The 26,700-nt window shown below is 44.2% G+C and overlaps 1 protein-coding gene across 1 annotated transcript; it reads left to right on the forward strand.

The window, feature by feature from the left end:
* Positions 1-26,340, forward strand: LOC144307728 (glycine receptor subunit alpha-4). Its single transcript, XM_077887691.1, has 9 exons — positions 1-387; positions 3,204-3,334; positions 3,613-3,680; positions 4,309-4,532; positions 4,664-4,746; positions 8,740-8,880; positions 11,830-12,044; positions 17,018-17,167; positions 23,337-26,340. The coding sequence occupies exons 1-9, from the start codon at positions 317-319 to the stop codon at positions 23,625-23,627; spliced, it is 1,374 nt and encodes a 457-aa protein (XP_077743817.1). The 5' UTR covers positions 1-316; the 3' UTR covers positions 23,628-26,340.
* The last annotated feature ends 360 nt before the right edge of the window (positions 26,341-26,700 follow it).

A 26,700-nucleotide genomic window follows, 5' to 3' on the forward strand; every position in this document is an offset into this window, starting at 1 on the left:
TGCCCAAAGAGAATCTCCTTCAGCTCCCTAGGAGGCAGGCTGAGGCCCTCCAGAACCCCAGGCGAGCTAGAGCAAGAGCCGGTAGGGTAGGGTTATCTGTGTCAGGATCATTTCCAGGGGAATAGTTCTGGCCCCTGACTGGTGAAAAGAGCAGAAGAGGAGAGAGAGCGCACAACTCTTAGCCCAGCCCCACGGGCTCCTTGTGAGCAGACCAAGTTGGAGGAAGGCTCTGTATTTTCTGCAGCGTTCCCCTTTGCTGAGATATCCCTCTCACCTTGGCAGCCAGACTAAGAAACTGCTCCAGAGTCCCTGCGGAATGACAACTCTCGTTCCTGTAACCCTCTCCTTCCTTCTCCTCTGGACCCTGCCAGGGCAGGTCCTCTTCAGGTGAGCTGAGTTGGGGTGAGAAGGAGGTGCATGCAAACACTGGCTGGGGGCAGCAGGGGCTTCTGGTACAGTTTCCTCTAAGTTTACAAAAAGCCCACAATCTGGAGGGCTCCAGGTCAGGCACACCCTCCCCCAGTCAGGACCCAGGGAGCCTTTCATGAGGAATGCCAAAGCCCCAGAGCTGGTGGGAAGCCTTCTGCATGGGTGAGAGCTTCCTGGGCCTGGGTAGGGGCTAGGTAGCTGAGCCCCAGAACGGACGCCATCTGTCTTGCCATCCTTTCCTGTCTTCCCACCAGCATGGCCACACACTGCTCAGATTCCTAAAAATGACACCAACATCTGTCAGCTGCCCACCAAAGAGGCTTCGGGTAGCAGGGGTTTGCCCTAAACTGTATCAGAATGAACCTGGGCTGAGGAAACCTTGTCTCCTGTGCAGTCACCCTGCCTGTGCACGCCTGGCTGCTTTCTGTCCTCAAAGGGGCACTGAATAGAAGTCATATTCTGGGTTTTTGAGGGCAAGATATGCTTTGGGCTCCCTGTAAATGTCCCCCTACCCATTCCCACTTTCTCATGAGACCAGGAGCCAGTCTGGGTGGATGGGGTGAGTTGAAGAGGAAAGGTGACTGTGGTTTGGGCTGAACTGGTCTTAAGAAGAGTGCTTCCCAAGGTTGGGCTAGGTGCCACTGCAATATCCTCTTCCTCCTCTTAATTCAAAAAAGCACACCAGGAATACTTGTCTCCGAGGCACCTCCTGCCTCACAGCTTGCGAACACATTGGCTGGCAATATGTGTGGGGCAGCGAACTTCCTAAGAGTGAAAAGTAGCCCAAAGTAGAATGGCAGCTCAGCTGGAGTCAATAGGAGGATGCAGGCAGAGGGGGGAATGCAGCTGGGGCTCATTGGCCCTCCTGGAGGAGAGACTACCTCAAGGCCCTAGCTTTGGTGGTAGAATTCCCACCTGAGCAATTAGAGCAAAACAGGACTTTAGAAAGTCTGGAGTCAAGGTCCATCATTGTAAATATGGAAACTGAGTCCTAGAGATGGGTAGTGACCTGTCCAAGGTCTGCACCCACTAGCAGAATCAGAATTCTCCCCTACCTCACCCCAGGGCCTTGCATGAGCAAGATTTTCAGCTCCAGAACCTCCTGGGTCCTGCCAGTATTTGGGACTTCCCAGGAATGAAAGGGAGGAAAAAGGGGCTGCATCCAGTGACTCTCTTCTCAGGTCCACAGACAAGGTAGCCCCAGAAAAGCTCTGTGACAGGAATTGGGGCCCAAGACAGCTAAGCCCACAGCCTGTTACAGGGTCCTGGGGCTGGAACTACTGGGACAGGTGACCTGAGAATGGGGCTGAAGATGGTGGCAAGAAGAGTCTGGCTGCCCCATGTACAGCGCCATGTGGTCTCCCAGCAGGCAGGTGGCAGGCAGCCAGGAGAAGCACCTGGCCAGCAAGGACACCCTGTGGTGAAGTCACAGACTTCTGCTTGCTCTAGCACCACTGCCAGCCTCCTCGGATTTTCAGAGCCTGCTTAAGCCACCTGCTCTGGCAGCCCCTGCTTGGGGCCACAGTGGCCTCTGTTCCCAGGGTAAGGGCTTCTTCCTGTTCAGAGGATTCAAGGAGGCAGGATACTAGGAGGTCAGAATGTGGTTTCCACTAACCTTCCAGACTCTGGTTCCCTGGCAGCCCATGCTGGGCTGCTTGCATCATAGCATTGTGATAGATGGACTTAGTATTGAAGTTAATAGCTCTGGGTTAGAATCTTGGCTTTACCATTTACTAGCTATGTGATCACAAATGTCACTTTACTTGCTGACCCTCATCTATATAAGAGGGATCATAATAAGCCTTATCTGAGAGGACCAACATGAGGACTAAACTAGATAAGGTAAATAAAGTGTATAGCATGGTGCCTTAGCTATTTTTATTATTTTATTGCTCCTAGTGCATATGATCTATATGGCATGGTATATAGATGCATTGTTAATCAGGGGCCCATTGGCTCAAAGAGCGCTAGACCCAGAAGGACAGCATTAACCCTGCCTCCCAGCCCCAGAGTGTGGCAACAGTAGTGGCAGTGGGGGAGCTAGCTCTAGTGACTAGCATAAAGATGATGGCAGGATGGAGCAGGAGGAGTGGACCCAGCCAGGAGTCTAGCCTGAGCTTAGCCCTGAGCCCTATCCCACCATTCAAGGCTGAGCTCCTGATGCCTAATCTGGCTATTGGCTGGTAAGCAGATAAGCATGTGGAAGGGACTTTGCTGCTCTTAGAAGGAAAATTGTCAGGGAAAAAGGGGCCAGCCTCTAGGTTAGGCCAAAGCACACTGGCCTCTTCCTCAAAATCAAGCTGTTGGGGGGAAAAGATGGAATTTGACCTTCTCAGCATAACCATCCTATTGGAGTCTTTCTCATACTCCTAGAGCCCTGCTTCCTCATCTATTTTGTTGCCAAAGTGAGTTTACAAGCCTGCTGCTGCCCCAACCATGAACTAAGGTCTAGGCCAAAACATAGCTTCCTGCTAGAGCAAACACCAGAAGCCAAGCTTCCCTCTCTAGAAGCTGGATCCCTATTTGCTAGCAGTTCAGTATGAAGGCCAAGCAACTGAAACCAACTCTCAGAGATGCAAATTGTCCTTGAGTCCTTCCCATCTTTGGTTAAGCCAAAATATTACAGCAGCCACATGGAACCCAGAGTCCCATTTTCTCCTATCTTCCTGCCTGATGGGGAGACCAGCCAGAGGTGTGTGGGGACAGGAAATGAGAGGGTCTGTGATAAATGTAGAATACAATTGTCCTCAGACTTCCTTATCTCTCCTGTCTAGGGTGGCCTTGGCAAAAGAGGAAATGAAATCTGGGACCAAGGGACCCCAGCCCATGTCCCCCTCTGATTTCCTGGACAAGCTTATGGGGCGAACATCTGGATATGATGCTAGGATTCGACCCAATTTTAAAGGTAAGAAGCAGTCCTCCTACAAAAACGCTTTCTTCTCCACTTCTTTTGGGAACACACTGCCATGCCAGGCCCTATTGGCTACCCCAAGGACAGGAGGCTGGACATACAGGGATAACGCTAACAGTTCAGGAGCTTCCCTTCCCTATTGCTTATGGGCCTATATAGCTGGCACTGTCTTCTAGCAGTGCCCTGGCCTCAAGCTCAGGGAGGGAGTCCTGGAAACTGCTTGCGGCCTTTTGGAGTGCCCTGCTGATATGGCTGTGTTCTGCGACCCTTAGGCCCACCTGTGAATGTGACTTGCAACATCTTCATCAACAGTTTTGGCTCTGTCACCGAGACTACTATGGTAAGAAGTCTCCCTATTCCCTGTTTCCATTCTTGTGTGAATGGAAGAAACCCACCAGATATCAAGACTTTCCTCCCTCTACTGTCCTCTCCCTGCTTTGTGGTCATGAGATGTCTGAAGTTGGTCACTGGGAGATATCTTTCCCCAGCCTGGGGTTTCAGTGGCTAAAGGCAGACTAGCCTAATGAACAGATGGTCAAGCATAGGAAGTGGCTTGGTACAGAACACAGACTTCAGAATCAGACAACCCTGTGTTCAAATTCTGACAACCATCTAATAGTTGTGTAACAGGTTGTTTAAATCTCCCCTTGTTTCAGTTTCCTCATCTGTAAAATAGGGACCATAACAGTACCCTCCTCACAGTGTTGGTGTAATATTTAAATGAAATGATGCCTATAAAGAAAGCCTTAGCAAAGAACCCAGCTCATAGTAAGTGGTTAATAAATGCTTTCCCCCTTTCCATCTTTGCCATATCAGCACAAAAGCAGGCTCCTTCTCCAGTGAAAAATGCCTACTGCCTCTGAGATGCACTCCCAGCATTTCTTCCTCATGGTCCTCCTTCCCATGTAGGCTTGCTGGGCTCCTGGAATAGTATTGCCTTTGATGGGCCCATCTGTACACCCTCCCAGGACTATCGGGTGAATGTCTTCTTGCGGCAACAGTGGAATGATCCGCGCCTAGCCTACCAAGAATATCCTGATGACTCTTTGGACCTCGATCCCTCTATGCTGGATTCTATCTGGAAGCCAGACCTGTTCTTTGCCAATGAGAAAGGGGCCAACTTCCATGAGGTGACCACAGACAACAAGTTACTGCGCATCTTCAAGAATGGGAATGTGCTCTACAGCATCAGGTGCACCTGATGAGGAGAGTTTGGGTCAAGGGGAAGCAGCCAGATAGAGGCTGAGGGGTGGGAAAAGGATCCCCTGTACCATACCAGGTCCCAGTAAGTTGATGTCATTTCTTTTTTACTGTCCTTGCCAGGCTGACCCTCATTTTATCCTGCCCAATGGACCTCAAGAACTTCCCCATGGACATCCAGACATGCACCATGCAGCTGGAGAGCTGTAAGTGTCTCTAGAGAGTCACAGAGCAAGGTCTGGAATATCAGGTAGTTAACCCCATCCCATGATGTTCCAAATGAGAAAAGGGCAACCCAGAATCAGGACTTATCCAAGCACACGCAGTCAACTGTTGGCATAGATGAGACTAGGAGCCAGGACTCACTAACACCCAACCCAATATGTTTTTCCATCCTCACACTATTTACTGGTTTGGCTATTCTGCGGGCCTGGGGAATGGGACAGCACCAGCTTTACATACAAATGTGCTTGTGCTGGTTGTTAGGGGAGGGGCATTTGAAGGACACCTCCTCTGCCTAAAGATATCCCCTCTCACAGTGCCTGAGATAATTCTACCTTTACTCTCTGTGAGTTAAGACATTCAAAACTACCTATAAAAATGCCAGAGTTGGCAGAGGGGGTACTCTTGAACTCTGGTTCCACATGAACACAGATAACTTTTGTAGAGAAGTGGGAGAAGACAGTTCTACGTATACAACAGTGCCCAGGGTAGCAAAGTCAGCAAAGGGCTACTCTGTGGCAGGGCTGCCAGCTTATGGGGGCTGCCCCAATTGCAGAGAAGTCAAAGGACAACAAGGCTGGACCATCACCTATGTGTACTCTTACCCCATCTCCTGCGTAAGGTGAGACTGTGAAATCAATACACATCCACTTAATCCTCAGAGATTTGTCAGGCTGTTTCCAACATATAATAATAGTGATGGGTAGAATGTGTCCCATGTTGTCAGCTCTTTCGAATGCATAAGCCACTTTCACATTCAGGTTCTTTTTTTTTTTTAATTTATTTTTTATTGGTGTTCAATTTACTAACATACAGAATAACCCCCAGTGCCCGTCACCCATTCACTCCCACCCCCGCCCTCCTCCCCTTCCACCACCCCTAGTTCGTTTCCCAGAGTTAGCAGTCTTTACGTTCTGTCTCCCTTTCTGATATTTCCCACACATTTCTTCCCCCTTCCCTTATATTCCCTTTCACTATTATTTATATTCCCCAAATGAATGAGAACATATAATGTTTGTCCTTCTCCGACTGGCTTACTTCACTCAGCATAATACCCTCCAGTTCCATCCACGTTGAAGCAAATGGTGGGTATTTGTCATTTCTAATAGCTGAGTAATATTCCATTGTATACATAAACCACATCTTCTTTATCCATTCATCTTTCGTTGGACACCGAGGCTCCTTCCACAGTTTGGCTATCGTGGCCATTGCTGCTAGAAACATCGGGGTGCAGGTGTCCCGGCGTTTCATTGCATTTGTATCTTTGGGGTAAATCCCCAACAGTGCAATTGCTGGGTCGTAGGGCAGGTATATTTTTAACTGATTGAGGAACCTCCACACAGTTTTCCAGAGTGGCTGCACCAGTTCACATTCCCACCAACAGTGTATGAGGGTTCCCTTTTCTCCACATCCTCTCCAACATTTGTTGTTTCCTGCCTTGTTAATTTTCCCCATTCTCACTGGTGTGAGGTGGTATCTCATTGTGGTTTTGATTTGTATTTCCCTGATGGCAAGTGATGCAGAGCATTTTCTCATGTGCATGTTGGCCATGTCTATGTCTTCCTCCGTGAGATGTCTGTTCATGTCTTTTGCCCATTTCACGATTGGATTGTTTGTTTCTTTGGTGTTGAGTTTAAGAAGTTCTTTATAGATCTTGGAAACTAGCCCTTTATCTGATATGTCATTTGCAAATATCTTCTCCCATTCTGTAGGTTGTCTTTGAGTTTTGTTGACTGTATCCTTTGCTGTGCAAAAGCTTCTTATCTTGATGAAGTCCCAATAGTTCATTTTTGCTTTTGTTTCTTTTGCCTTCGTGGATGTATCTTGCAAGAAGTTACTATGGCCGAGTTCAAAAAGGGTGTTGCCTGTGTTCTTCTCTAGGATTTTGATGGAATCTTGTCTCACATTTAGATCTTTCATCCATTTTGAGTTTATCTTTGTGTATGGTGAAAGAGAGTGGTCTAGTTTCATTCTTCTGCATGTGGATGTCCAATTTTCCCAGCACCATTTATTGAAGAGACTGTCTTTCTTCCAATGGATAGTCTTTCCTCCTTTATCGAATATTAGTTGCCAATAGGATCCAACAGTACATTAAAAAAATTATTCACCATGACCAAGTAGGATTTATCCCTGGGACACAAGGCTGGTTCAACACCCGTAAAACAATCAATGTGATTCATCATATCAGCAAGAGAAAAACCAAGAACTATATGATCCTCTCATTGGATGCAGAGAAAGCATTTGACAAAATACAGCATCCATTCCTGATCAAAACTCTTCAGAGTGTAGGGATAGAGGGAACATTCCTCGACATCTTAAAAGCCATCTATGAAAAGCCCACAGCAAATATCATTCTCAATGGGGAAGCACTGGGAGCCTTTCCCCTAAGATCAGGAACAAGACAGGGATGTCCACTCTCACCACTGCTATTCAACATAGTACTGGAAGTCCTAGCCTCAGCAATCAGACAACAAAAAGACATTAAAGGCATTCAAATTGGCAAAGAAGAAGTCAAACTCTCCCTCTTCGCCGATGACATGATACTCTACATAGAAAACCCAAAAGTCTCCACCCCAAGATTGCTAGAACTCATACAGCAATTCGGTAGCGTGGCAGGATACAAAATCAATGCCCAGAAGTCAGTGGCATTTCTATACACTAACAATGAGACTGAAGAAAGAGAAATTAAGGAGTCAATCCCATTTACAATTGCACCCAAAAGCATAAGATACCTAGGAATAAACCTAACCAAAGAGGTAAAGGATCTATACCCTCAAAACTATAGAACACTTCTGAAAGAAATTGAGGAAGCCACAAAGAGATGGAAAAATATTCCATGCTCATGGATTGGCAGAATTAATATTGTGAAAATGTCAATGTTACCCAGGGCAATATACACGTTTAATGCAATCCCTATCAAAATACCATGGACTTTCTTCAGAGAGTTAGAACAAATTATTTTAAGATTTGTGTGGAATCAGAAAAGACCCCGAATAGCCAGGGGAATTTTAAAAAAGAAAACCATATCTGGGGGCATCACAATGCCAGATTTCAGGTTGTACTACAAAGCTGTGGTCATCAAGACAGTGTGGTACTGGCACAAAAACAGACACATAGATCAGTGGAACAGAATAGAGAATCCAGAAGTGGACCCTGAACTTTATGGGCAACTAATATTCGATAAAGGAGGAAAGACTATCCATTGGAAGAAACACATTCAGGTTCTTATGGCTGCCTCAAAACAACTTTGAAAAGTAGGTGGAGCATTTTTCAGAAGGAAGAATGAGTTGCCCCGAGTCACATAGCTACTTTGAGTCAAGGCCCTACACTGGACATCTGTGAGCCTCAGTGTTTCTTCTCCCATTTCTACTTGACATGTGTGAATATGGTCATAAAATGGTAGGAGCTTTGACAAACTGCTAGCTATCTGTGAGCAACTTGGCATGTTCAGATGTTAACTCTCAATCTGCCCCAGTTCAGGGCCCTGGCTAGGAGTCTGTGGTGTGCACATTGTCCCATGCGTGACTGGCAGGGTATAAATAGCTCTTTCCTCCCTGGGGTGAGGTTGCAGAAGCCCTGACTCTGAGGCTGGCTCAGCTCAAGACATGTGGCCAGTACACATGCTTACTCCCCTGGATTTGAGATATGGCAGGAGGTTCCCAGCTGGGTTCCTTGACATCATTCCAACTCTTTCGACCTGCTTTCCTAGGTCTGCCAGAATAATTTCTCTCTGTGCCTTTTTAAAGCTTGAGAACTAGGTAGAAGAGGAGTCTGGAGTCTTTCTGATTTACCTACTTAGGATGGGTCCACTTGACCAAGTACCCTCTTCAGAAAGATTTCCCCTTCCAAGATGGGCATGAAGTTCCTAAAACCTAGGCCTTACCTCCTCATCTGTTCTTTTCTGCTAGTTCTAACCCTTTCCCTACCCCCACCCAGCACCACATTCTGCAGCCCTCTGCCATCTCTGTCACTTTTAGTTGGCTACACCATGAATGACCTCGTGTTTGAGTGGCTGGAAGATGCTCCCGCTGTCCAAGTGGCTGAGGGGCTGACTCTGCCCCAGTTTATCTTGCGAGATGAGAAGGACCTAGGCTACTGTACCAAGCACTACAACACAGGTAAAAACCAGGATCTTTACTGACTGTGAGCCACAGAAGGGCCTCCAGATGGGAGGGAAGGGGGCAAGACAGCCAGTTTTTATTGAAAGTGCCAGATGTGCTAAGTGCTTTATATGCCTTATCTCATCATGGTAGGAATTATCAGCCCTATTTTAAATCAATTGCCCAAGTCACACACCTAGAAAACGGCTGACTTAGAATTCAAATCCAGATCTAATTCCAAAGCCTGTATTTTAGTCCCTTTCACATGCTGCAGAGGAAATGGGCCTATCCCAATAAGTGGCAGGAGTGTCTCACCTGTCCTGGGCCCAGCCTGTGGAAGGTGGGGAATCTACATCTGGGAGTAGCCAATGGCTGAGCTAAATCACGAAGCATTAGACTTTAGGGCACTGGCAGGTTTACTATCCACATCTCAAACCACAACCACCATTGCCCAATTCTTGAACTGGCTGTTTTCCCAGGTGTGAAATGTGGGCCAGGAAGTGGAGAAAGGTTGCTTTTCCAGCCTAAACATCTGCTCCCTGTAGCTTCCTGAAGAGCTACTTGTTCCTCAGTTCCCCTGGCAACTTGGAAACAAAGTGCTATGACCCTGAGATAGAAGCCAGAGGCTCAAGAGGGGAGATCCTGGATACCTACTTCCTATGGCATGCTGACATGCTTTGGGTGCCACCCTCTCAATATGTGTGTTGGTGTATATAGTGTGTGCAAAGTAGGGAGAGGAACAGGCCATGAATTTAGAAATGCTGGTGGGAGTGGAAATTGGTAGAACCTTTATTGGGGAGAAAAATGGCAATTTGTATATAGGTCAGTGGTGTTCAAACTCTGCTGTGCATTACATTTTCCTGGGGACCCTGTTAAAATGTTGATTACTAGGCTCTGCCTCTCAGAGATTCTGATTATATGCACTTGGAGTGATGCCCAGAAATCTGCATTTGAACAAGCATCCTTAGGATTCTGATGCAGATGGTCCAGGGGGGCATACTTTGAAAAACTGTAAAAGCTAAAAATTTTTCCCCTACATGTTGATCTAGGAATGTTCATCCAGGAATCCCACTCCTTGGAACTTATTATAAGGAAGTATTCCAAAATACTAGATCACTGCTTATACTAGCAAAAACTTGGCACTGTTCTAAATATCCACTAACAGGACGGAGGTTAAATAAATGACACAGTGTGCTTGGTGGAATATTATCCAGATGTTAAAAAGGATACTTGCAAAATGCTTATATCAACATGGAAAGTACAAGTGGAAAAGGCTAAGATTCACACTTGTATACACAGAATCATTATATTGTGGTAAAAGAAAAAAAAAACAAAAATATGTGTTTAAAATCCTGGGAGGAAATAGCACTAAATGTTGCTAACTTTGAGTGATACAATGGATAAAACCAAGAACTTTGGAATTAGATAAAGCTGAATTTGAATTATAGCTCCACTATCTATAAGTTGGGTACCCTTGAGAAACATAAGTTAATCTCTTTGAGCCTCAGTATCCTTATATGTAAAATGGGAAATAATGATTTCACCTGCTCCAAATAGTTGCTATGGAATTTCAATAAGATAAACTATATAAAGTCAGGGCACTTAGTAGGGCTTGATAAATGTGAGCTTATAAATATCATTGAACTTATAAGCATTATTTTTCTCTAATTCTCACTTTTTTCTTATACTAAATAAGTTTTAATTTTGTAATTAAAATAAAACCACCATAGGGTAACTGTGTGACAGGCATTAAGGATGGCACACAATAAGATGAGCACTGGGTGTTATACTTTATGTTGGCAAGTTGAATTTAAATAAAATTTAAAAGATAAATAAAATAAAACCACCACTACCAAAAATAGATAGGTAGATAGATAGATGATAGATAGGTAAAATGAGGGAAGGAAGAAAGGAAGGAAAGAAAATATGGATACCTAGCAAAGATATGTCATAACAAGAAGCCTGGAGTGAGGTGGACTCAGGGAAGAGTAGGAGATCACAGCATCACACAGTATGTAAAAGCCATAATCAACCATTGATGAAATTACTAGCCTTGAGGAATCAGATCTGATAAGAGTAAGCCTAGCCCAGAATAAAATAGCAATATACACATTCTCTGCTTTTGGCTTTGGTTATCCTATACCCCTGCCATGGGGAGAAGCTCTGAGCTAGGTTTTCTTAGCCTCAGGGCATAGGAATCTAGGTAAAATGAAGATGGCTGGCAGAGGAGGCAGAGCACTGGTACATGTGCTTTGGACCAATGCACTTTTTGGTGGTGGAATAGAATGCTGCTGTCTCACATTCTCTGGGCACCCTCTGCCCACTGTTGAGATCTGGTCTCTGTTAGACACTCCAGATATTTCCTATCCAGCTTTTATTGCTTGCTTGAGACACAGGCCGTGTTTATTTCAGTGAATCATTGTTGCTAGAGCTTCTGGGGTAGCAGCAAGCTCAAGCAAGGCTGCTGAGATTTAGGCAGAGTCTAAATTCATTGCTTTATTAATAATGATAGTATCAACTACCTAAATGTTCAACATCCCAGATACATTATTTAATTCCTACAATGATGGAGTTGATATTGTTGTTGTTCTGTTTTACAGACAAGGAAACTGCAGCTCATATAGCCTGGGTGTTTGTCTGTCACACAGCTAGTGAGTGGAAGGTTTCAGGATTCAAACCCAGGCAGTCTGGCTCTGGAGCCCTTCTGTTCTTAATCCTCTTGCTGTATGGTCAAGTGGAAGGCACTCTGCTGGAAACTAGTGTTTAGAGCAAGAGGTCAAGTCTGAGAGCTTCCTCAGAACGTACATCTGATGCTCCCTGGGGCCATTTTGAAAGGCCCTTTTTTTGCCCAGTTGAGGTACCCAGAGGCTAGCCCACAGAGATAGGGATGCCCTAGTCAGTCCTGCCCCTCGTGCTCAGCTCCAGGCTGGGGACCTGAGGCCTGATATCTCACCTCTTTCCTTGCAGGGAAATTCACCTGCATCGAGGTAAAGTTTCACCTGGAACGGCAGATGGGCTACTATCTGATTCAGATGTACATCCCCAGCCTACTCATCGTCATCCTGTCCTGGGTCTCCTTCTGGATCAACATGGATGCTGCCCCTGCCCGTGTGAGCCTAGGCATCACTACTGTGCTCACCATGACAACTCAGAGCTCTGGCTCTCGGGCCTCTTTGCCTAAGGTGAAGAGACATGCAAGGAACTTGCTTGCTATAGAGCTTCCCATTTCCCATTCATCCTTTGTTCTCTTCTGCTATTTGCCTTAGATTTAAGGTAGAGGAGAGCCACTGAGCAAGAGAAGGTGGCCAGAGTTTTCTCTTCCCCTACAGTATACTGCTAATGATATTGCTAATGTTGTGGAAGCTGGGGTTGTGGGTATTGTCTGGCTAGGGAATGACGGAGACAGTGTCTGACTTACTTTGACTTTCATCAGGAAATGCTAGCATGTCCAAATCAAAAGACTCTTAGCAAGTAGAAAGTCCCATTCTCTCATGGTATTGATGAGGTGAATACAGCCCAAAGGGCATGACCCATAGGAAACAAAAAAAAATACATAAGGATTTTATTTTATTTTATTTTATTTTATTTTATTTTATTTTATTTTATTTTATTTTATTTAAGAGTTTATTTTTGCAAGAGAGAGAAAATGAGCACAAGCCAGGGGAAGGGGTAGAAGAAGAAGCAGAGTCCCTGATGCAGGACTTGATCGCAAGACTCTGCAATCATGACCTAAACCAAAAGCAGATGCTTAACTGACTGAGCCACCCAGGCACCCCAAAATATAAGGATTTTATTTTTTTAAAGATCGTTTATTCATGAGAGACACACAGAGAGAGGCAGAGACATAGACAGAGGGAGAAGCAGGCTCCAACACAGGGAGCCTGATGTGGGACTTCATCCTGGGACTCTGAGATCATGCCCTGAGCCAAAGGTAGACACTCAACCACTGAGCCACTCAGCGGGACTTATAAAGGCCCAAATATAAGGATTTTAAACCAACATCTGTCTCTTATTATGTCAGAAGCTGGACACTATTATGCTCTCTAGAGATCTAGAGATAATGCCCATTCTTTTGGAGTGAAGAAATGGCAGTTAAAGTCAATGGATTCTAAATGTCTGTGGCCTGGCGATGCTTTGATTACACAGAGAGATTTGTGCTTATGAGACTGGGCCCAGATTCTCCCTGCCTTGTGTCTTCATGTAGGGAATTTAGAGGTCACCTCAATGTCCTTACAGTCAGCAAGGCTCTGAAAAATTAGGAGTAAGCTGATTCACTCATTTAATAAATACTTATTGAGCATATACTATGTACCAGACACTGTTCTAGGCCATGGAGAAATAATGGGAAGCAAATGCAACATAGTTACTTGTGGATCTTACTGTGAACATATGCCCTCTCATTTTGATTTGATGGGAACTAGGCCCTGTGATCTCCCATCTCCCAGTGTTTATTCCTAAGAAGATATTTACAGGGGACTTAAACAGGAGGTAATGGAGCATCCATGGTGAATTTACAAATTTGCCATGCTGGTGATGTAGTGGTTAAGAGTAGGAGATAGGAGTCAGGCAGATTTTGGTTTAAGTCCCAGCCTCATCATTTACTGATGGCAATCTTAGGTAATTCCTTAACCTTTCAGTCTCTTTACCTGTGACATGGGAATAAGAATATTATATCTTCCATAGGGTTATTGCAAGAAAAAAGATAATGTATTAACATAGACAATTATAATTGTTAGGTATCTGGGTGAAAAGAATGGAACGGTGGACCTAGGGCTAAAACAGCCAGTGATGTTCCCAATTGTTTTTGAGTTGCTAGAAACCTTTTGAGGTAATCCAAAGGCCTTTAGTGATAAACGATGACAAAACTCTGATTAGAATCAGGTGTCTCAGGGGAAGTTGTCAGAAAGTATTTCCTATAAATGTGTTTCCTAAATGGACAGGCATATTGGAGAGGCTGTGTAAGACAAATGGAGCAAAGGACCAGGGGGGCTGTGATGGCCATGTTGTGGTAGTAGCCTTGTAGGAAGACCAGAGGCAGGAAAGTAGTTCAGACCTTAGAAACCTGCCCTAGTTTATTGCAGCTACCATGCAAGGAGATTCTTCTCTAACCCAGGGAGGTTGCAATTAGTGCCTTATTCTTGCCAAGAGAACTTCCTTTTCCAATCCCCTCCTGTGAGCAAGTACAATCTGTCTGCTCCTAGGACTCACTTAGTGTCCTGATTTGGAAAAAAATGGACTTTGTTGGAGGGTTGTTTGTTTGCAGTATTTGATGTCTTCTCATCAGATTTTGATGACTTTTTGTGGCCTCACTGGCTAGTAAGCAAAATATGTAGGCATTTACCCCAAACTAGACTCATTGGCCAGCCCACAAAGCAATGGACTGAGAAAGCTCCCTTGAGTTTGTGCAATGTTAGATTTAGTGGGAGCCCTAAGGAAAGAGATGGGACAAATTCAGGGGCTTCTAAAAGGCACAGCAATTTCACTCCCAATACAACTCTAGTGTCCAGGATGAGAGAAGCAGAAGCTCACTTGTAATGGAACTCAGCAGGGATGGTCAGTCCTCATGCTCCCAGGTAAACCACTCCTTCCTTGCCTTTATGGGGGCTCCCAAAGGTATTGATGACTGTCTCTTTGGCAGCTCTTAGTCTACACAACTCTGGGTAGCTCAAAACAGGATGGAAGGGCTCAATGGAAGTTTCTGCCAGAGACTGACATATTAGACCTAAAGTTGCAGCAGGGAGGAGGGACACAATTTTCTTGAGAACCTATGCCCTAAATGGCCCACTGCTTCAGGGGCAGGTCATAGTGAGGAGGGCCAAAAGAGCAAACTGAAGCCCACAGAGACAAATACATTGCTAAAGCATCCACTCATCCATCCATCCATTCAAAAAATATTTGCTATGTGCCGGCCACTCAACTAGGCCTGGGGATAGAAGAGTGAACACAGTAGAAACAGTCCCTGCCATCAAACAGCTCACAATCTAGTTAGGGAAATGGCCAAGTGTATTTGATGGATGCTAAGAAGGTGTAGGTAACTTGGGCAACCAACATATAGCAAGGGCAACCAGTCCATACTGGTATGATTAGGGAAGGATTCCCACAGGATGTGGTATCTAAAGTGAACATTTAAAAGTTATCAAGTTAAAAGAGACACACAGAGAGATTGTTTCCTTGGGAAATTACGGAAATAATTTGTCATGGCAGCATACAGACTGCAAGAGGCAAGATGAGGCTGAAGAAGTAGGCAGGGGCTAGAGGTCATGCTAAGGGGAGCATAGACTATATCCTAAAAATAATGGAGAGCCATGAAGGGTTGTAAACAGAGGAATGATATAATCAGATTTACATTTTGAAAACAAAACTCTGACTGCTGTCTGGAGAACAGATTGGAGGTGGCAAACATGGATGCAGGGAGACCATTTGGGAAAGTGTTTGAGTCATTCAAATGAGCTAGGATAGTGAGTGGACAGATTCCACAGATATTTAAAGTGCATTATTGACTCATTCCACAGATATTTAAGGTGCATTATTGACTCATTATTAATAAGGTTTTATTCTTGCAGCTCAAGGTGTCCTTTTCTTTTGATGGTCCAAAGCCTTTATGGACCTCCCTTGTCATTACCTCATTATAGATTTTCATAGCACTTACTCGAAATCCCTGGGGACACAGTGGGACTGGGAGATGGTGAATGAAATAGGATGCCCTCTTAATAGGTGGCAAAGTGGAAACACTAAGGGATACTTAATCAGGGATTCCTAGAAACCCACCACTACCACCTAACTGGAATTGCCTTAAAAGAGATAGATAGGGCAGGTTTTCTCAACCTTAGCACTATTGCCATTTTAGACCTTATAATTGTTGTGTGTATGTATGTATATATGTGTGCCAGGGGAATTACTGTGCATTGTAGGATGTTTAGCAGCGGATCTGCCCTCCATCCACTAGATGCCAGTAATAACCCTTGCCAAAATTGTGCAACCAAAAAATGTTTCTAAAAATTGCCAAATGCCACTTAGGTGAGGAGGTGAGGTGGAAGGGGGCATCACAGGTTAAGAACCACTAAGGTTATCCAGTGAGACCTGCTCCTTACCTGGAAACTGTAGTACCCTCACTGTTCAACAAAACTGGTGAAAGAGGTTGTCTGTCATGAATCCTACTCCTACTGGGGAGCCCTATGAGGTGGGCTCAGCAGCTCAAAACTATGTAAGGAATCCATCTGGCTGAGGTGGTGATAGGACTTCATAAACCTAAGTTCTATACTCCTCCCAGCCCCATCCAGCCAAAACCCCACTCTAGGAGAGGTAAGTGTTCAATCTTTATGAAGGAAATGGGAGGGGAAAGTACTTAAAGGCTTCCAAGGCAAGTAGTGGGAGAGCCCTAAGAACTGGATAGGTAGAGGCCAACAGTACCTTGAAAATTAAAGAAGTATCCATAGCCAGGGGTTGGATTGTACTTCCTTGGGCCACTGAGTTCAATTCTTCAGCAAGGCCTCTCATAAAGATCAACAGGAAAAACCATAGCCAAGAGAATTATGGAGGTGGAGGAAAAGGAAGGAATTCCTAGTTGGATATTGAGACTGCAGCCTAGATGAATGGTAGTGCCACAGAATTGAAAGCCCAGAACCTCCAAATCCTACTGCCACATTCTTACTGGGTAATCTTGGTTATGACTTTTCTTCTTTAGGTTTCAAGTGTCCTCACATGTTTCATGTGGGAATAACCAACCCTACCCAGTTTCCATCAGAACTGTGAGGACCCTAGGAGATAACAGAGGGCAAACAAATACACTGTTCATGTTCATTACTGTTTATTGAAGAAGAAAATTAGAAGAAAATAAGAATGAAAAGAATAATAAGCAGAATCAGGAACAGAAGTATGAAAAGAATAAAGAAAGAAAGGAAAAGAAGTATAGGGAGGAAAGGCAGATAGGAGTGGAGGGTGGAGAGTACAGAGAAGTGAATGATGATGGGTAGCCCTATCTCCTTGATATGGGCCTTCAGGCAATGGAACATATTGTGGAAATCTTCTTTAACAACCAGAAGAAATTCAGGATAAAACTGAAAAATAGCAGGCAGTTGATATGGGCTGGCAAACCACTGGATAGGCCATAGAAGGACTCCAAAAAGATTGATTGTTCTGTTGGTGGATGTTGCAGGTGTCCTATGTGAAGGCAATTGACATCTGGATGGCTGTGTGTTTGCTCTTCGTGTTCTCTGCCCTCCTGGAGTACGCTGCTGTCAATTTTGTCTCTTGTCAGCATAAGGAATTCATACGACTTCGAAGAAGGCAGAGACGCCAACGCATGGTAATTATAACTAGGGAGGGGCCCATTTCCTTTCTCCTTTGGACTCCTTCCTCCCTACTACTCCTCCCATAAACCAAGACTCCATATAGGGCTACAAGGACTAAACAATGATTGTCTAGGATTGTCTAGGATTGCCTAGTCCAGGCAATCAGGAACCCTGGATTCTAGTCCTAAACTGATCACAGATAGGCTAAGTACTTTACCCTCTTTGATTCCATTTCTTTATATGTCCAATGGGACATTAATCCCTGTAGAGCATTCTAGTAGAGTGATTAAGAGCATGGATACACAGGGCCCTGGCTGGCTCAGTCAGAAGTGTATGTGACTCTTGATCTTGGGGTCATGAGGTTGAGCCCCATGTTTGCTATAGAGATCACTTAAAAATAAATAAATAAACTTTAAAAGAGAGAACATGGGCACAGTGCCTGATACATAGTAACCACTGAAAAAAAGGTTAGCTCATATTAGAATAATATCAATTTAGTTAATATGAGATTATTTTGAGAATTAGTAATGGCTGCTCCTGGCTCTCCCCTCACCCAGGAGGAAGATAACCCAGATTGCCATATTTTGATTGGTGGTTAAGAATTCAAGAGTCAGGCATGGGGGCCTTTCTAGGGGACCATTATAAAAGGGTTCCTATAGCTAAGCTGGAATTGAAAAAAAAAAAAAAACACAACACTACTTGCCTCTTCTGGCTGTTGGATTTCTTCACCTTGCTCTTCTTCTTTTTTTTTTTTTTTTAAAGCGGGCTCCATGCAGGGAGCCCGATGTGGGACTCGACCCTGGGTCTCCAGGATCACGCCCTGGGCCGAAGGCGGCGCTAAACCGCTGAGCCACCCAGCTGCCCCTTCACCTTGCTCTTCAATGGGTGCATCAGAGTTGTTGGATGTATCAGAGTTGTTGGGTATAAGCTGTTGTTCTCCCTCACTCTTGTTAACCCCATTTCTTCTACAGTAGAATGATCACCTGGGGGAAATAGAGAGCTTGCGGCCCTGCACAACAGGTCATTTGCCCCTCCCCATTACCCAGACAATGGGTGCTAGATACATGGTCATGACAACAGGGGTGCTTAGGCTACTCTCAAAGAAGCAAGTGCCTAATTATGAGCAAAGTCAAAAGCCTTTGCTGAGCCACATACTGGCCCCTTAATCATCAGACACAGTTCTGGTCTACCTTGAGCTCTGACTCCTTGTTTTCTGCCCAATCTGGGGGATCTAAAGCCAGAGGAGATACACTATGACCTCTGAGGGGAGAGAAAATGATGATCTGACCCCAGTGGCTCCAGCCTACCTAGCACTAAGTCTTTTCTCTCTTTGTAATAACTATCCCACACCCCCGCTGCTCCTGGGGTGCCCCGACTATATGTCCACACTAAAAATATCTTTAAAACTACCTCCGGGATCTCATATCCCTGGGAAGATCCCTTTCTGCTAAGAGCAGGGCTCCTGCCTTATCTATTGGTTTGTCGGAATGTATCAGTTCTTGCCTGAACTTTAGTCGGGCTCTGGGAAACACGCCCTCTAGTGGATTGATCCACAACTGCATCTCTTTGAGTAGGATTCCTTCAAGAGACTTAAAGCCTTTCCTATCCCATTACTGAGGATTAGAAAAAATATACACACTTGGCAGAAGGGAAAGAAAAGGAAATGCTCCCTTGGGGACCTGAGTGGCTCAGTGGTTGAGCATCTATCTGCCTTTGCCTCAGGTCACGGTCCTGGGGTCCTGGGATTGAGTCCCACATCAGGCTCTGCAGGGAGCCTGCTTCTCCCTCTGTCTATGTCTCTGCCTCTCTCTCTCTGTGTCTCTCATGAATAAATGGATAAAATCTTTTTTTAAAAAAAGAAAGAAAATGCTCCCTTTTCTAAGCAAACTCTCCACCTCACCCCCTTTAGCTGTGTTAAATCTGCCCGCAAGTACCAAAATCTTATTTTTGTAGGGACTTTGATTTTGATGCCTTCTGAATTCCTACCTTGCAAAAATATTAAGAGCAGGCTGCCAACCAGTTCCAGTGTCCTTTTGCTAACTAAATTGCCTGTGTGGATGTTTCAGCAACAGAAGACTGCTGTGTTTACTGTAGAGCTATTCCAGGTTGACCCTAGTCCCGTCCGCTTCCCTGCACCTCTCCAGCCCCCAACTGCACAGCCCGTCTCCTCCTGGTCATATATAAGTTGATCCTGATGTCATAATGGAGTCTGTCATAACCAGTGCTCAATTATTACAACGTTGTAGCAGCAGCCTAGGCCCTGCTTAGGCTCCTGGATCCTGCCAGAAAGTGGGTTGGGCTTAATATTAATGTAAATAAAACCTGAAAATCAAAACCTGTGCCTAAATTAGCCCATGTCCCTTTTTGAGTTCCATAAAGCCATTTCTATCCCAGCAAAACTGGAGCAAGAATCCTGGAGGTCACTGAGCAAGCTGAAAAAGTTGATGCAGTTTATATATTTCCAGAACCTCTCTCTGCGCCCTGCCATTGCAGGTAGAAAAGCAAAGGCCTTTGGTCTAAGAGGAGTCCTCTTAGGGAAGGGGAGAGCATCCATGATTTTCCGCGAGCCCTTAGCCAGGAGCAAGTTAGGAGTATTTTAGGAGCCAGCCAGCTCCTGGTTTAATCGTGTTCTTCTCTAATCTCTCCTCAACCACCCATCTCTACTGCATGGTGGTTTCCTTCCATGTCACTGTCTAAAGTAGTTTAATTTCTTTTCCATATATTTCTACTTTGTCTTCCAAGCTAGGCTTATACTTCACAGAGAAGAGCCTTTCTTTTTTATAACCTCAACAGGACCTAGTACCAGGCTCTGGACATAGCAGCCACATTGCCCATTCCACCAACATTTGCAGGCTGATTGGAGAGGGCTCTTTTTCAAGCTAGACAGAGAGGAAGCCTTGCCATTATCCACAGAATAACTTGAGAAATTGAAGAAATTTCAAAATACTGCCAAGTCCTCTCAGGGGTTTGGTCCTAGAACCCTACTTGCCTCTCTCCATCTCCCAGCACCCCCATTCTTCAGTCTCTTCTTTTTATTCACTCAATTATATCACTGAATACCTATCACTTTTTTCCCATCTACACACCTTACCTCCCACACTGTGTATTCCTTCCCCAATTTGGTTTTGGAATATCTTTACTGTCTAGTTCCCCAGCCCTCCTCCCCTATAGATAGCTGCAACAAAAATATTCTATTTCAACAGCCATGGAAGCCACAAAGTGATGTTTAAGTCTCTATTATCTCTCCCAACACACACACACACACACACACACACACACACACACCACACACACACATACACACTCCTCATAATTTGGTTTAAATAGATAATATTCATATTTGGGACCCCCACCCTTGGATTTTAGGCCACTTGTCTTTGCTCCCCCAACTGCAAGTGGTACAATATGTTAAAATCAAAAAGAGCTAAGGGCAGCTTACTCTAGTAGTCATATTTTTTATCCCATGTGAGATGACTTTTTTTTCCAGCCTGGGAAATATATCCAAATAATTCTCTTTAGATTTACTATGATTGGAGAAAAGAAAAGGTAATTAAATCTATAGAAACAGAAATAGCTGTTGGATTCAACTTTCTCTTTCAGAACCTTTTGCAAACAAATATATTCTACCCTTTATCATCTAGCTTAGGGGCTGAGGAGAACAGAATGAGTAGTAGAAAACTGGGGGTGTGAGGGATCCTGAAATGGAAAACAAAAGAGCAAATAATTTTATTTACTCCCTCATTTTTCAATTACTTGGAAGATGTTTTGTTTACCTCTGGTTCTTCATTTCTAACATGGGTCCAGCATACACTATGCAGGAAAAGCGTGAAAATGAACTAGAAAATACAAGTTAGGTGAGCCAAGGCCTTTGGTGACAGGTTATGGAGGTAACTTTGAGCAGAAAGCTAAAGCTGCCCCACTATAACTCAGGGTCAAAACACAGCCACAGAAGTGAATTGCCTCTGGCTTATACACCTATAACTCTCTCCACAGAGACTGCAAAATTAAAAATTGAGTAGCAAAGCTCTCTGGTTGGCTGATTTAGAGAGATTCTTTCCTATGCCAAAAGTGCCACTTTTTCTAGACGCTGACGGGCATCAGGCCATTGTGCAGGGGTGGGGCAAGGAGTGATCATTTTTCCTGCCAAGCACTTTGTAACTGAGTAAGACTCTCTTCTGAGTAGACTCTTCAGTTTGAGACCCTGAAAGGATGCTGGCTTCATGAGAACAAAGCTATTTCCTGTCCTATATTCTGAAGCATGTGGCTCATCTGACCATTCATTCATTCAACTGATATCTACTGGGTGCCTACTAGATGCCAGGCACTGTGCTGGGGACATGGCAGTAAATAAGACCAATGCCCTTTCCGAGGTTTGTCCTATGAGCCCACAGGAAGCAGAGAAATATGGGATCTGTTGGTGAATCTGTGGCCTGAGGTTGCCTGCCCCTGATGCCCAGTGACAGGCTCAACTTTCTAGTGATGTAATAATCAAGGGCTACTGGGACCCACCACACCAATATCTCACCTACAAAGTCACTTTTCAATGTGTTACCAAGTTGTAGAGATCCCATTATAAAGACCCTATGATGTCTTACTAACTGTACAATGTGTGTAAACCTACTTCATCCACATTTTATGTGTATTGATGGTATATCTATTCAATAAACATGTACACTATTCTGTTTTAGCCCTGAATGTCCTGAGTCTCAGGAAGACCTCAGTCCTGGGCAAATCAAGAAGGTAGTTGGTATCATCCCACAAGGGGACATTTCACTTCAGGTGATTTCTTAGATAGCAGAAGCTTTTACTCCTGTGAATATCAACACTTTCAAAAATTGTAACCATCTTTGATTACAGTATTTTTAGGTTCTGGTATATACTTACCTGTCTTCTAATTTCCAGGCTGCAAACCGTCACTTCTGATGGCAATGTGTGCTTTAGAAGTAGACAAAATTAGGCATGTCTGGGTTGTATATACACTAAGAGTAAATAGGTTCTGAATGGGGGCCTAAAGGGTTCTCATATGAGTAAAGCTCTCTCTCTCTCTCTCTCTCTCTCTCTCTATTGATGACTTAGGGGCTTTGGTCATTTTTTTCCCTCTTTATTTCCTTCTATGTCTCCCTCTCATTCTCCCTCTATTTCTATTTCCAGCTCTCTCTTTCTGTCCTTACTTCCTGGCTCTTCAGCTGTTACAGCTACTTATGGTTCTCAGCTGACTATTGGATAAATGAACGTTGTGTAGTCTGCTACATTTCTTTTTTTTATAGTTTTTTTTTAATTTTTTAAAATTTATTTATGATAGTCACAGAGAGAGAGAGAGAGAGAGAGGCAGAAACACAGGCAGAGGGAGAAGCAGGCTCCATGCACCGGGAGCCCCATGTGGGATTCGATCCCGGGTCTCCAGGATCGCGCCCTGGGCCAAAGGCAGGCGCTAAACCGCTGCGCCACCCAGGGATCCCGCTGCTACATTTCTTAATGCTGATATAAAATTTACTTCCCCAGTGGGAACATGTTCGTCATAATGCATATATTGTAAATAAATGGAATGTGCACTGGATAATAAATGTTATCCTAGATGTACTGACCCTTTGTCAAAATCTGCTGATTTGCAGAGAAGCACATATATTTATAATAATCAATTTTACCCTAATTTGGATGACCCACTAGGTTATTTAAAGCTTTTGTAATTTTCAGCTTTGAGTTGAGATAAACAATTTTTAAAGGTACTATATACAAGGAGAATTAATTTTGCAGCTTTTGAAAGTCATTAAAGTCAAGTTCACCAAGTCTAAATATCTTAGCTATCCATTCTAAAGGTTTTATTGTTCTATTTATTCTGTTGATTACCAGTCAGAGATAACTTGACATTGAGATATCCTTCTCACAGTGGGTTGGCACGTCACTGGGTTTTAAATGACTCTAAATAATTCTATACATTTTAAAAAGGCAGCTTGGGGTTTGTCTGCAAATGGAATCATAATATATACCATATATACTGTGCATAGCTGCTTAGCATACATCTATCTCATGAATAGTATTGTGCCCATAAAAAAGCATGCAGTGGGCCTGTGTACCCATCCACCTGTCTGCATAGCATCACCTATGAGATATCTGTGTGTGGCCTAGTCTTTATTCCTCTGCCTTAGAGCTATAACCTCAAATTCTGTGTTTCATGTAATTCAGGAGGAAGATATCATCCGAGAGAATCGCTTCTATTTCCATGGCTATGGCCTGGGCCACTGCTTGCAGGCAAGGGATGGAGGCCTAATGGAAGGTTCTGGCATTTACACCCCCCAACCTCCAGCCCCTCTTCTAAGAGAAAAAAAAACCATGCGGAAACTCTATGTGGACCAAGCCAAGCAGATTGACACCATCTCCCGGGCTGTCTTCCCTTTCACTTTCCTCATCTTCAACACCTTCTACTGGGTTGTCTATAAAGTGCTATGGTCAGAAGATATTCACCAGGCACTGTGAATAGGGTGAAGGCTAGAGAGTGCAGCTGTTGGCTTCCTGCTTCCTCCTGAGTGGGCCTTCTCCCTCCATTAGATTCCATCAGGGGCTTGGGCAATTCATTTCTGATCTCCCACTCAAAACCTCAATGGCCAATCTCAAAGCTATGTGGGTCTACACTGCATGATGCCAATGGTGGCTGTACTTAGAAAGATGGCTTCTCTGCTCTAATCTGGTTCTTCTCCTTGTTATCCTATTTCTCACAAGAGTAAGATTTGGCCATGTTCCTGGGGCAGGGATGGTATTCTTCCCTTGCTGGAGCCTCTCTGTTTTCCAATTCTCCAATGGAGAATATTCAGACCATTGCTGCTATATTCTGGCATTTGTTATCTTAACTTGTATGATTCTTTGCTCTGCCACCTTCCACCCAGACTGACCTTTACTCTGCCTTCTGTCCCTCCCACCACAGACTCAAATAAGGAGTCTTTCCCATCCACAAGTGATGCCCTGTGTGACCCAGTTTTCCTTGACTGTGGGAGGAAAGCAAGGTGATAGGTTCCCTACCTCTCAGCAAGGTTGAAACAGTCATGGACTACTCTGAGGTAAGGCGTTGCTATATGACTCAACAGAGAGGTCTTCAATCTCACAGGATGCGCAACACTGTCAGAATTGGGGAAGGAATCTTGGACTCTCAAAAAAGCCACCATTCCAGATCCATCTGAGCTTCCAGTTCTCAGAAATATTTGTTTTATTCCCTAACTAGTATGGTGGCAAAGTGTGTTTGGCTTCTTGGGAGTGTAAAAAAAGAAAAATGCTTACTCTTTAAGAAACTTACTCAACGATGCTAGAAAACTTTCAAGAAAAGTGAGATTCAAGGTAGTAGGACCCAGTAGATGTAAAATATAGAAACTATTCTCAGAGAATCTTTTGTTGCCTGGGCTTTCATTTGTTTCTTCTTTTTCTCCAAAGTCTCTTTATTTCCCAGGACTCCTCATTTTCTGCTTGCTCCTTAATCTTCTTTCAGTGAGCAAATAATAGTGCCATCCAACCTTGCCTAGGATAAAGTAGGCTTCAAGCTTTCTGGAAAGAAACTAGGCATATAGAAGACCCCTATCCTGGACAAAACATTGGCTCTGCCAACCTCACGGTAGTAGTCGTAAAAGTTAAAGAGTTACAAGTTGTAGTTATTTCTTAACCCTTCTCTTATTCCCTTCTCATTCCACAGTGAAGAAGGGTAGCAGTCAGAGCTACCAGAAATGTCAGAATAGAGAAGGTATGGAAGAGCCCATTTCAGGCCTAAAATACCACTGGGACATGGGGAAGCATGGGTCTGGTATTCTGAATCCTTTCAAGTGACATGAATATGAAGAATAAAAAGGGAATATTAAAGTACAGAGCTAACAGCTGGAAGACAGGTGATCAAATGACCTCTTAAATATCTTGTCCTTTTCTCTGGACCTAGAATAATTAACTATGTAAGTCCAATCTTTCTCCCTCCCTCTCCCTCCCTGTTTCCTTTCTCCATACCCTTTCTTCCCTCCCTCAATTTGTCAAAATGGTGTTCCAAATTGAAAGTCAATAAATCTAATGACCAAAGTAAATCCTATACTCAAAGCGAGAGCTCATCTTTCTTTCCCCCTTTTTCCTATTGAGCTTGTCTGCTCTTTCCTGTTCCCTGAGATACTCTTCTTGTCTGTCTCTTGGCTTTGAGGAGAGCATTCTGAGCTGACCAGGGCAGCTGGACCAGGAGTTAATCTTGCTGATGGTATTAATGATAACTCTGGTGCTAATGAGATTCAAAACTAAAGGACTGGCTTAAGGCAGGAGATTAAATTAAGAGGGCAGAGAGTTCCTGTTTTCCCATTTCTGTCCAGGTAGTGCCCATCAATGAGAGGCTACAAGCAATACCCCTTTGAAAGGAGCAGAGAGTATCTCTTTGATACTCTCCATGGCAGGGCTGGAGTGTCAGGCTACTGCAGCCCGAAGGCGGGGGTAGCGGGGGTGGACTATGGAGATGAGCTTACTGCACAGAGCTCTACTTGTTAAAGATCTTGTCCAGATGGGCCAAACTGCACAAATCTGCCCTGTTGGAAGTCTCAAGAACAATGCCCTGGAGACAGCCACAGCACTGAGCAATAGAGCCTGCCCAACTGGGACTCAGATCAGGCATCAGCTGGTGCTGGGAGCCAAAGAAGCCAAAGTACCAACCAACATAATAGCCCAAAGGAGTCCACAAAGCTACTCAGAGGCAATGCCAGGTGGAAGGTACTGTCCCTCTCTATCAGAGCCCCCAAGTGGAGAAGGGAGACACATGGTGTCAGCAACAAGTGCAAGTGGCTTTCATTTTCCTCACCCCTTCCCACACATATACAGAGGAAGGAAGAAGGGAAAATCGGGTCCCACTGGAAACATCTGACACCTAGCAATCCATTTAATCATGACATTCTTGAACTTGGACTCTTTTCACCACAGTGAATTGGCAAGAGGTGATAGAAGAGACTCACCTGAAGGTCACTTCCTTTTACCCTCATAGTACTTACTCCTCCAGAGATCTGGAGGAACTACTGGATCCTACTTTCTGACTGAACCACATATGAAAGTGATTTTAAGTTTTAAAACAGCATTTTTTTTCCTTTTTTTAAAAAGTAAGCTTCACACCCAACATGGGGCCTGAACTGATGACCCTGAGATCAAGAGTCATGCTCCACCGACTAAGCCAGCCAGGTGTCCCAAAACAGCATATTTTCTAAAGGAGAAAAAACTTCCTACATAAATAAAGTGCTTTGGTGTTTCATTAATTCATTGTTAATCTTTAATGTCAGTTAAATATTTTATACATATATTTTTCCAGAGAAAAGGCTTTATTCAGTTGTGGTGGCTATCTGCACCTCCATTTACCCTTCAGTTTGCCCTGCTCTTTGGAAAACCAGTGTTCTGTCTTCCTCTTTTCCCTCAATCCACTAACAGGGTCTCTTGCTCTCCCAGAATTCACAATCAAATCAAAAAGAGCTTTTCACATGGAAAAAAAGTAGTGAATACAATTTATTTATTTTACTTTTTCCTATAAGCCTTTTCCACCACCTATCACCAAAGATCT

The sequence above is a fragment of the Canis aureus genome, chromosome X (assembly GCF_053574225.1).
Source record: "Canis aureus isolate CA01 chromosome X, VMU_Caureus_v.1.0, whole genome shotgun sequence".
Classification (NCBI taxonomy): Eukaryota; Metazoa; Chordata; class Mammalia; order Carnivora; family Canidae; genus Canis; species Canis aureus.

Bases quoted from the DNA above. Each gene is read 5' to 3' on its own strand.
- LOC144307728 (XM_077887691.1), top strand. From the start codon at position 317: ATGACAACTCTCGTTCCTGTAACCCTCTCCTTCCTTCTCCTCTGGACC. The intron at 3,681-4,308 runs GTAAGAAGTCTC...ACACCCTCCCAG, and splicing joins CTGTCACCGAGACTACTATG to GACTATCGGGTGAATGTCTT. The intron at 17,168-23,336 runs GTAATTATAACT...CATGTAATTCAG, and splicing joins GGCAGAGACGCCAACGCATG to GAGGAAGATATCATCCGAGA.